We start from the raw sequence: 13,440 nt of genomic DNA, 5'->3' as shown, positions 1-13,440 counted from the left end.
ATCCACATACATTGTCCAATATATTACATCCACATACATTGTCCAATATATTAAATCCACATACATTACATCCACATACATTGCATCCACATACATTATATCTACATACATTACATCTACATACATTGTCCAATATATTACATCCACGTACATTACATCCACATACATTACATCTACATACATTGTCCAATATATTACATCCACATACATTACATCTACATACATTGTCCAATATATTACATCCACATACATTACATCCACATACATTACTAAATATATTACATCCACATACATTACTAAATATATTACATCCACATACATTACTAAATATATTGCATCCACATACATTACTAAATATATTACATCCACATACATTGTCCAATATATTACATCCACATACATTACATCCACATACATTACTAAATATATTACATCCACATACATTACATCCACATACATTGCCAAATATATTACATCCACATACATTGGCACATGTTACATCCACATACATTACTAAATATATTACATCCACATACATTACTAAATATATTACATCCACATACATTACTAAATATATTACATCAACATACATTACTAAATATATTACATCCACATACATTACTAGATATATTACATCCACATACATTACATCCACATACATTGTCCAATATATTACATCCACATACATTACATCCACATACATTACTAAATATATTACATCCACATACATTACATCCACATACATTACTAAATATATTACATCCACATACATTGGCACATGTTACATCCACATACATTACTAAATATATTACATCCACATACATTACTAAATATATTACATCCACATACATTACTAAATATATTACATCCACATACATTGTCCAATATATTACATCCACATACATTACATCCACATACATTACTAAATATATTACATCCACATAATTATATCTACATACATTACATCTACATACATTGTCCAATATATTACATCCACGTACATTACATCCACATACATTACATCTACATACATTGTCCAATATATTACATCCACATACATTACATCTACATAAAGTGTCAAATATATTACATCCACATACATTACATCTACATACATTACTAAATATATTACATCCACATACATTACTAAATATATTACATCCACATACATTACTAAATATATTACATCCACATACATTGTCCAATATATTACATCCACATACATTACATCCACATACATTGTCCAATATATTACATCCACATACATTACATCCACATACATTACTAAATATATTACATCCACATACATTACATCCACATACATTGCCAAATATATTACATCCACATACATTGGCACATGTTACATCCACATACATTACTAAATATATTACATCCACATACATTACTAAATATATTACATCCACATACATTACATCCACATACATTGTCCAATATATTATATCCACATACATTACATCCACATACATTACTAAATATATTACATCCACATACATTACATCCACATACATTGCCAAATATATTACATCCACATACATTGGCACATGTTACATCCACATACATTACTAAATATATTACATCCACATACATTACTAAATATATTACATCCACAAAAATAACCTTCTTAGTGACACTCAATATGGTTTCCGTTCTGCTAGATCTACAGCAGATGTCCTTACAGTTATATCGCATAGGATTAGCAAATCTCTCGACGGTGGCAATCTTTTTAGGGCAATTGCTCTTGACATATCTAAAGCCTTTGATAGGGTATGGCATAAAGGTTTACTTCATAAGATCGCTAGCTATGGTATAGCTGGAAAAGTCTTCTCAATTATTAAATCATTTCTCTCGGATAGGTTCATAAGAGTAGTAGTTGAGGGGCAAAAATCAGAAGCTCACAGTATTAATGCCGGTGTCCCTCAGGGATCCATCCTGGGCCCAACTCTTTTCCTGATCTACATTAATGATCTTCCAAATCATATCCTTACATCATTTGTAGACATTTATGCTGACGACACTACCATTTATGGTACCACATCTAAGACAGTAAACGACCAAGTTCTCTCCAATTCTCTCTCCTCTGATCTTGAGCACGTAGTACAATGGGGAAAGGAGTGGCTGGTTACTTTTAATGCATCTAAAACCAAGCTTCTCTCTTTACATCATCAACATTCTAATTCACATTTGTCATCAATTGAAATGAATGGCTCTCGTCTTCAGGAGGCCTCAAGTTTTGACAAGCTTCTGGGCTTGACCATTACTCCTGATCTTAAATGGAACACGTATATCAAATCTGTTGCCAAGGCCGCTGGAAAAATGGTGGGATCTTTCTATCGATCCAGTAGATATCTCACTGCTGATGCTATTCTCTACCTATATAAGAGCCAGGTACGTCCAAGGATGGAGTACTGTTACCACATCTGGGCGGGAGCTGCTAGAAAGGACTTGTCCTGCCTTGATAGAGTTCAAAATAGACTTCGTAGCCTCGTAGGAGATGTCCTTTTCTCCTCCTTGCAACCTCTATCTCACAGAAGAGATGTTGCGAGTTTGTCTCTGATGTATCGTTATTTTCATGGAAAGTGTTCAACTGAGCTTCAATCTATGGTCCCCCCTCGCCAAACTTTCACAAGAAACACTCGTCTAGCTGTAAACACTATCAATAATTTCCCCCACTCTTTATCTGTGCCTAAACCTAAACGTAGATTCCATGAACAAAGCTTCTTTCTTAGAACTGCACGCCTGTGGAATTGTCTTCCGTTTTCCTGCTTTCCGGCTGACTACAATATGGTTGTGTTCAAGTCTAAAGTAAATAAGTTCTTGATGAGCCGTTCCATATAAGTTATTAAATTTACCAAATTTTCATTACTAATGATTACTATATTGACCAATTTCTACTGTACACTCTTTAACCCTTATCCTTGAGTGGCCTCTGGGCCTTGATAATGTGGTGATGCCTTTGTAAAAAAAAAAAACAAAAAACATACATTACATCCACATACATTGTCCAATATATTACATCCACATACATTACATCCACATACATTACTAAATATATTACATCCACATACATTACATCCACATACATTGCCAAATATATTACATCCACATACATTGTCAAAAATATTGCATCCACATAGTGTACATACCCATAAAGTATAACAAAGAAAAATATTTATTATAAAACTTTACAAGAATGCCTGACATTGCCAGGAACTTTACAAGGAACCTTATACATTCCTCTATCGGTCTATAACACAAGATTCCTTATTGTATTATTATTTCTTGCCCATTTTATACATTCGATTTTTCAGGTAAGGCCCGAAGACACTATTATCATTGATTCAGTGAGAGATGTGTAAGTAGAATAGTATTAAAATAGATTTGGGTAAATTTATACACGTTATCCTTCTTGAGGTGTATCCTACATATCCAAAGAATCAATGAGGCTTCCTATGCACGCCTGTTCCACGATCTTTCTTTTAATTTTGATAATTTTCATATAAGTAAAATATAGTAAACCATATTGTGTATTCATATATGTTCAACTCAAATGGAAACTTCAGAATAATCTTGTGCTCTCTTTGATGGATTAAAATAAAATCTTCTTATAAAAGTACTCTGGGTGATCTACCATCAAAATATACCTTGATGGAGATCTGTTTAAAAAAAAATCTAGAATTAGTCCGTGAATAAATAAACAAACTTCGTGTATATATTATATTCAGATCCAAAACAAAGAGAAAATTTAAAGAAAAGGCACAGTCTAGTACAAATCAATCATTTGTCAGATGGATTGCTATTTAGGACTAACTTTATGTATATATCAACATTTTTCCTTCAACATATCCTTTTTATTTCAAGGAAAAATAAAAAAAACATAAACACTCTACAACTGTTTTTGTTTCTGGGGAACACACCTCTCTCTCTCTCTGATGAGATTTTTGGTGAACTTCCGCTATTTAACAAAACACATATAAGACGTGCATCTGGTTTTGGAATGAAAATTAACGATATATAAATGAATACGTATATAACTATATTCACCATACTTTGAGGCAATTGCGCCAAGTTCGGAGTAATTGCACCAACTAGCTAAAAGTGTTCTTTTGGCAAACAGGCATATAAAGAGAACATATTTTTTTAGTTGGGTGTAATTACTCAAAAGTACGGTAATAATGAATACATCTGGTTTTTTAATGATAATTAACGATATATATATATATATATATATATATATATAAATGAGTGCTAATTCTGTGATAGGTTAAAGTTTTTTTTGTTTGTTTTTTTTCGGGTATTCTTTATTTTTACATTTTCTTTCTCAAAGGTTCTTTAGACTAATATATATATATATATATATATATATATATATATATATATATATATGAGAGAGAGGGAGAGAGAGAGAGAGATCAAGTTAAAAATTATTGAAAAATGAACTTTGATCCAATATTTTTTTTAAAACGTGCTCAATACAATGTAGAACTATAAATATACTTTATACAAATATTTAAAGTATTCTACACAAATCAATTTATGTTTCGATGCTCAGGACCACAAAATACATCAAACCAGGATTTTTTCTAATATGATGTTGTTTATAATCATTATGTGTCACCATAGCAAAAAATTTGAATCATATTACAATCTTGATTTTATGAGTTTTTTCTTTATAAACTCAACATGTAATCATTTTTTTTTTTTTTTTAATTTTTAAAGAAAATGTCCTGGAGAAGTAAATTCATGTTTCTAAAATGTCTCCCGATGTAGTTATCTATTTTAAATGAGAATTTCAATAAGAATCTAATAATAACTAATGACATTTATTTATAATGAAGAGTTCCAATCAAGAAAAGTAACTCTTTTCTCAATGGAAATTACAGTTTTCAATGAGATATTTTACTAAAATTATTTTGCTTCTTTAAATATGTTAACATTTTTTATTCATTAGCATTTACACGTTTATTTTTTGTTTGTTTATCGTTCAGATGTATCAAAATTATGTTCGTTTTTTTTACAATTAATTTTTTCTTTTTACTAAACCATTACCGTTTACTAAGGTCGGACGTCGTTCAAAGATAAAGGCTAAAAAATTATGAATCATTTTATACTTATGCAATAATGTAAATGAGTAAGAATCAGTGGGACATATGGTAAGTCTATCAAAAAGATATTCAAAGCACTTTCAACTTGACGTTTATTGATTTTATTTCTTTTATGAAAAAGTTATTTTTAGATCACAAAATAATTTCACCAAGTAGTGGAGAGTAAATTCCCCTTTCCATTGTTTATTTCACAGCTGGAAGTTGAAGGTAAGTCTGTGGTAGAGGAAGAGGAATAGAAAGTCCTTTTGGGGGTCGGTGTCAGTCAGTCGGTATATTCCCTGTGTTGTCCCCAATTAATAGAAGTTGTCTCCAATTGGAGACCGTCGATGCTACCTAGAAAGGTGTCCGGTGGACAGGGGACTAGAGAAGAGAAATGTTGCTTGGCTGGAGGTCAGGTTCTGACTGATGATTCTCTGTAGTTCTGAAAAGTAGTACTTTAGGGGACCATTGAGTCAATACGCCCTGTTAGCTAATTGGCCAGTATGTGGCCAAACAGTTCAAAGGGGTGGAGGTAGGGAGGGGGGCATTGATTCACAAGAGAAAATAGGTCTTTGTAACTGCTGCAGTAATATGATGAATTCGGATTTTTATCACATATTTCGAAAAGAAATGATTATTTTTATGAAACAAATTAAACAAACTAAAAATTAATGATAATTTTTGTTGAATCAAATTTTTATAAAAAAAACAAAAAAAAAACAGCATTAATCACAACAGTTTATCTAGAATATGAAAGGTAGATATCACGCTTTAAAAATATCCAATATGTCCACGCGAGGATAGTCGGCTAATAGTATATATATTTTTAGCTTAAACAAAATTTTTAGTAATTACTTTTGAAGATACTGAGGATTGGAAAGCAATGACAATATATTTTTAATGATTTTTAACATTTTGGTGTATTTTCAATCTAAATTTAAGGCGGATTATGAGGGATGGGATGGACACATACATTTTAAAAAAGCAGTCCTTGTAATTAGGAAGATGTTTACATTAATATAAAAATGTTTCAAAGTCAAGGATTTTTTAATACTTTATATATATAAAATAATATAAAATATTTTTTAATATTTTATATATATAAAATAATATAAAAGGTTTTTTTAATATTTTATATATGTAAAATAATATAAAAGGCTTTTTTAATATTTTATATATATAAAATAATATAAAATATTTTTTAATATTTTATATATATAAAATAATATAAAAGTTTTTTTAATACTTTATATATATAAAATAATATAAAATATTTTTTAATATTATATATATAAAATAATATAAAAGGTTTTTTAATATTTTATATATGTAAAATAATATAAAAGGTTTTTTAATATTTTATATATATAAAATAATATAAAAGATTTTTTAATATCTTATATATATAAAATAATATAAAAGGTTTTTTAATATTTTATATATATAAAATAATATAAAAGTTTTTTTAATATTTTATATATATAAAATAATATAAAAGGTTTTTAATATTTTATATATATAAAATAATATAAAAGATTTTTTCATATTATATATATATATATATATATATATATATAAAATAATATAAAAGATTGGTTTACGTTTATTGTTCAGTATCTTGATGGTTGTCACAGTCATACTGCCGCGTGTGATAATATATATTTTTTCGGGGGGGGGGTCGTTTCTCTTCACACGGAAGTTACAATCGTGTTGACACACTGGTTCTTGTCAGATCACTGAAGTTAAGCAATGTGGAACCTGACTAATACCAAATGAGTGACAATTTTGAAATATTAAGTGCTATATCTCATCTTCACCTGATAGGGATATGAATTCAGTTAGGGAATGTGTATGTGAATTTGATATTCCCTGTAAGTTTTCTTCTTCAGAGAAAGCCGGTATAACCCACGCACAAGTAAATACCAAATTAAACATTACTGGGTCGGTTTGGTTTTTCTTAAATGGATCAGCAAACGAGATAGAAAGATACGGCAGCGGTTTTTAGATGCTAACAACATGGTGGTTTTGTAAGTGTGCCCTTTTCCTGATAAGACAGGATATTTTCTCTTGTTTTGGCAGAAAATCCAAGTAACAACTTATGTCTTTCTATGCGGTTTGTTGATCCATTTAATAATGAGTGTTCTTGAAGCATACGTTAAGAAATTTTTTTCTTAACTTTTAGATCTAATTTCGAAATTCGAAGCTATCTCTTTACAACCCTTCCTTTTCATAAACCTATCATACTTTCATAAATCAGAGTCCATTTTCTATAGGCTGTTTTTGAACCCAGTCAACGACGGGTACTTTTGCTAGTATATATATATATATATATATATATATATATATATATATATATATAATGTGTGTGTGTGTAATGGTACGTTTGCTGTCGTTTCTTATATGTTAATTCAATGAAACTTCGATCTTTATAAAATAGTAAAATAGTGCTCAATTACAAATAATATTATAGAATATATTTTTTCTACTAAACGTTATTGGTAAAGTATGTACATATGTTTTTCAATTTCGATTTTCCTTCGAAATCGAACATCCTCAGGCAATAATCTGGAGATTGTTGTCTAAGGATGTTTGATTTTGAAAGAGATTGCAACTGAAACATGTCTGCACATATGTAGCCAATAATGTTTGTATAGATAAAGACATATATATATATATATATATATATATATATATATATAACTACTTCATTTACTCACATAAAATTAATATACGAAAGTATAAATTTATGCGTAAACTTTAAGTATTTACTTCAACAGTGCTCAATACGTATGTAGAGCTTGTTAGTAAGTAAGTAAGTTATAAAATATATATGGCGATTAAGCTACACTGAATATTCCGCGTGTCATCCACTCTAGGATTCTTATAAGATAAGCCTGAAGAATCCTAGAGTGGATGACACGCGGGATATTCAGTATAGCTTAATCGCCATATATATTTTATAACTTGTATATATATATATATATATATATATATATATATATATATATATATATATATATATATTATTACTGATGTAGTGGGTTGCATATATAGATTTTGAATTGGAACAAAAAAATGTGGAACTGGAAAATACTTTTGATACATCTTATTGTTTCGTTATTGTTCTTCTCATCAACTAATAATGTTTTTTTGTTTTTACTAATTAATGTTTTGTTTGCATGTTTATGTATCATTTGCAGTGTTTCTTGTTAATCACGAGCAATTAAATATTCATTAATTTATGTATCTTCTTGAAATACACACCCATGCTTAATATCTCTATCTATCTATCTATCTATCTATCTATCTATATATATATATATATATATATATATATATATATATATATATATATATATATGTTTAATGATTAAAGTTAAATTCTGTAGATGAAAATATATACAAATATATTTAAGTTACGAATTTATTGTTTGAAACAATGAATATATGGAGAAAATTTATATTTATTTCCTTAATCCATGGATTTTCAATAATAGCTTATATCATCAAAGGAAATGAGGAATTATCGGCTACATATGTGCATACATGTTTCAGTTGCAATTATATATTGCTCTACTTTTATGTATTGAGCTTTATCTTTTTGGTTAGGATTATCCTGAAAGTATTACCCCAATATAATATCTGACAGGATAATTCACTTGATCTCTAATCTGACTTATCTCATTTATATATATATATATATATATATATATATATATATATATATATATATCCTAGAGCATATACTTGCTTACAAAAGGTTCTTGAGTAGTCCTGTCACGCCAACCAAATATAAAAAAAAAATAGGTTGATATTTGTATATCTATAAATACATGCATTCATATTCAAATATTTAGCCTTTTAAACGACCGAAAGAATTTCAAACAGTTTTCGATTTTTGTAGAAAGATAAAGGTTGTTGGAAACATATCAGCCTACCCCCCCCCCAAAAAAAAAAAACTATTTGTACGTGCCTCAATTTGTCCGGAAAATGCCGAATGTGTTTAAAAATTTAGAAAAAAAACAGTGACTTGCAAATTTCTTTGCTAGATTTTTTTTTAGTTCACTCAAAGTGTGGTATGTGTATATATGTTTTTGTGCCAACCAGTAACTTACTAGCTATTTCATTCATTGCATGTGTTTGCTTTCTGTGTTTCTAACATGAGTTCTACACTGCTTTTAGAATGCCCTATGGGTAAATACGGTAATGGCTGTAAAGAGTCCTGCCCTGCCAGATGCCATGATGGCATTTGCCGTCACACAGATGGAACTTGCATCAATGGATGCCATCCAGGTTTCAGAGGTGCACATTGTGCAGATGGTAAGTTTTCTTTTTTAACCAGTAGATCATTTCAGAAGGCGGATCTGTGTAAATTATATTGTTACAAATTATCTCCCTTTTATTCATATCTGATTTATCTTTTCTTGTTTATTTGTCAACTTGTTAATATCTTCTGGCGTGGACGATAGTATATTTTACAGAATTTAAACTAATGACATTTCCTTATTTTTTTTTTTTTTATGCTTTGAATTTTTTTTTTTTTTTTTTTTTTTTTTAGATGATAATTGATTATTTGCATTATTTGGACTGCTATTTTTTTTTTTTTTTTATGTTATTCTCACAATGTTTTGATTGATGCAATGCCCCCTGGCTTTCTTCAGATATATATTGTCAAAAACTCGGGAATTTTTCCCAAGTTTGTCAAAGATTTCCAACAAGATGCGCCTGAAGAAGGTCAGATGTTACATCAGTCGAAACATTATAAGAATAAACCTCAAGATGAGAACAGTAATCTGAATTATCCATATAAGACAACTTATATATATATATATATATATATTATATATATATTTGTCATATATTTTTAGTGGAATCCTTTGAGATGAATAATTTCTGTATTTATTTATTTATTTGTGGACTGTTAACCTCATCCTGATAGTTGTTGTTGTTTCACTATGTTTCGACCAGTGATTTACTCCAATTGGATAGGAATGCTGAGTTTCATAATTGTATCTCCAATAATTACTGCCTTCCATAGTTGTTGTTGTCTCGCCATGTTTTTGGCCAACTAAACCTCTGGCCTGCTTTGATTAGGATTGAAACCGCTATCTTCAGACAATGTTCACCTGGAGCTGTAGAGATAAAGCAAATAAACAAATATAAGACAAATTGCTTCTTTTTTTTTTGTCTCCCCACAAGTGCAGAGTTAGACGCTAGGGTCGTTTTTTAATGTAGAGAAAATGAAACTTGGGTTCTTCAGATTGTTATTTCTATTTTCGATGGTGTTTTCATAATGTTTTGGCTGATTATACCTCTGACCTTTTTCAAATACAGTGGAACCCCAGGATACGGCATTAAAAATTTAGTAACAAAATACGGTGCAGTACATAATACATATGTATATAATCAAATAGCATTATAAATAACCCCAAAAGGCAAATACCATAACCAGTGGCTGGAAAAACATCATATTCCACATAATAACCTGAAAAAAATCCTAGGTCCACCTTATCCCGAGGTTCTACTGTACATCTTGTCGAATGCAGGAATCTTTATTTTGAAGTTGGATATATATTAGGAATTTCGAATTGAACTTTATATTTATTCGGGAGGGGAGGATTATTCTTATTCTATCAGTCATGGCCCAGTAGAAATCTTAACTATTTTTTTTTTATTTTATCCTTAGTTAATATCACCTGTGGCGAAGGTGTCCATGTTGTAGTTAGCAGCCAGTGGAACAGAGTTCCACAGGACCCATTTCTAAGTAACACGATTTTAAAACTTGAAATACATATGTCGATTTTAATGAAATTTAAACTATATATATATATATATATATATATATAGTGTGTGTGTTTTAGTTAATAGACTTTCTTGTGTAGAGGGCATTTGCTCAGTTGGCAGAGTGCTTGCCTTGCATGCAAGAGGCCCGGATTTCGAATCCCGGGGTCGGATATGTCTAACTGATGAGACCAAATGAGGATGAAACTCGAGTCTTGGACTCCCAGTTTGTTGGCTGTCATGGCTCTTGTGAGCTGAGACGTTGTTTGGCTGTGAAAATAATTATGTAATCTTTCGCATTCTGATTATTCTATTACTAATTGCTCTCTAGGTTAGCATTGCTGGATGGCGTCATCCTAGCAAGTTGAAAATTCTTACTAGTGAGACATCGGCTTGGGTTATAGCTGGTTGGATGACCACGTCCCTTGTCGAGACGAAATAGATCCATTCCACAGTCGAATTTCACTGTGAGGTGTTTGTCTCACTGTGTGCGAGGTGTTTGTTCAGTTGACAGTGCTTGATTAATATGCAAGAGGCTCGGGTTTCGAATCCCAGGTTTGGATATATATATATAGATATAGATATATATATATAAAGACCCTGATTACGAGAATTCTCTATCATTTCAGCTTCTTCCGACGAGATAGAAAGTGGGGCAGTAAAAGCAATGAAAATTGTATGGTGTCGTGAGCAACATAAAACGTACATAGTATTGATTCTCATTCAATCCCGAGCAACGTTCGGTCTTTATGCTGGCATAAATAAAATAGAAAACGTTAAAAAAAACACATTACACATATAATAAAATGGTTGCAAATAATCTTTGCCCAAGAAAGTGCAAAATACTTTTGTATTCGGCATTCAAAATTTCTCATATTTCAAAATCAATTCTTCAATTTATCTCTTTTTCTATAAGGATTCTTTCGCTTTAGAATTTGTGTTTTAGACAATTTTTCTTTTCTTTTATTGAAAATTCATATTTTGTTTATATATATATATATATATATTTATATTTGTCTTTTTGTTTTTGGCTCGGATGGGAATTGCTATTATCAAGGATATAATTTTGGATTGACAATGAACTCAGACAATTTTTTTAATAGCTCATGAAACACACGAACTGATAAATGGGTCGATACCAGACAGAAGTATTGCAACGCTATCAGTCAAGAAAACGCACACACACACACACACATATATATATATATATATATATATATATATATATATATATAATATAATATATATATATATATATATATATATATATATATATATATATATATATAAAGGTGGGGTATGCATATAAGAAACGGTGTCGAATGAAAGAATATAAGCATGCCTAATTAGTCCAGGTGCACAAATGAAAAGAATTTCGAGAAAGTAGCGATTGATTCTTATTTTTATGGCGGTTTAAACATTTCACACTGTTTATTAAGCTATTCTTTTACTCTTTTAGTTTCGCCGTCTCATAACATATTTCAGACAGCGTGTCAGCTTGTATATGTATGTGTGTATGTAATTATATATATATGCATATATATATATAATGTATGCATGTAGTAGTTTGTAAATATTAGGCACATTAACTTGTGGAGAAAGGGACGAATGACACTGGTAAGAAATACTTTATTAAATGACATGAATTGGTTAGCCTAATTTATTTGGAGGAAAAAAAATCTAGATCCAGTATCAAACATATTTTTGTTCATATGTTTTGATAGAGGTGGTGTTTCATCAACACCACTGGGGAGCCACGATTTAATATACTGTTTTATTTTTAAATCCCCGAGACAGTGTTTCATGGTAAACAACTGATGATTCCTTTAAGAACATTGGTACTATTGTTTGTTCATGTAAGTAAAACGATTCAGCGATGCAGGAAATGAATTGATTTACTGACGAAATAATTTTCCAACGAAGAACAATATTTGTTTTATAGTCTTAAAGGTCTTAAAGAAACTCATATATATATATATATATATATATATATATATATATATATATATATATATATATATAACTATGCACATACATACATTTTAAAAAATTCTTAAATTAAAACAAAAAAAAAAAACTACCCATAAAATAAAAAATGGGCTACGCAAAACAAATGGGGAGGTAACTCTCTCATCGCTTAGGAAGTGGAATTAAATACAAAAAGCAGCGTTTGAAAACTGATAATATCACTACAAAAATAACAATAACAAATCTTATATATATAATGTATAATTCCTGTTACATAAAGAAGTCAGATATAAAACAACTTTCACTTACAACCTTAGTTTATATATATATACATATATATATATATATATATATATATATATATATATATATATAAATAAAGTATGTTTGTTAGAGAAATCGCTTAGTAAATAATTAGAAATTTTCAAATTAGTTTTATTTAGAATTAGATTTTCAAAGGATTTCATGACAACATAAAACTTTTCCTCGGGTTCTGCCTGCGTTCACTAATATTCAATTATTGATACCAGTTATTGATCGCCAGGGATAAACTTGAAAATGAAAATCTATATATCATGATCTTGCATCA

General features: G+C 29.6%; 1 protein-coding gene across 9 annotated transcripts in view; it reads left to right on the top strand.

The window, feature by feature from the left end:
* LOC145254621 (receptor-type tyrosine-protein phosphatase epsilon-like) overlaps window positions 1–13,440 on the top strand; it is a 732,106-nt gene that overhangs the window by 148,824 nt on the left and 569,842 nt on the right. For 7 of the 9 annotated variants that reach the window (XM_080113282.1, XM_080113273.1, XM_080113247.1 and 4 more), the window contains one exon: window positions 9,285–9,422. The exons of the other annotated variants lie outside the window; for them this stretch is intronic. In XM_080113282.1, coding sequence (XP_079969408.1) covers window positions 9,285–9,422 — 138 coding nt within the window. The remainder of the gene's footprint in view (window positions 1–9,284; window positions 9,423–13,440) is intronic. 9 annotated transcript variants of the gene reach the window in all.

The sequence above is a fragment of the Euprymna scolopes genome, chromosome 3 (genome assembly GCF_053919585.1).
Source record: "Euprymna scolopes isolate OS-2025 chromosome 3, ASM5391958v1, whole genome shotgun sequence".
Lineage (NCBI taxonomy): Eukaryota > Metazoa > Mollusca > Cephalopoda > Sepiida > Sepiolidae > Euprymna > Euprymna scolopes.
The sequence above is the reverse complement of the archived record's forward strand: the minus strand, read 5'-3'. Positions and strand labels throughout refer to the sequence as shown.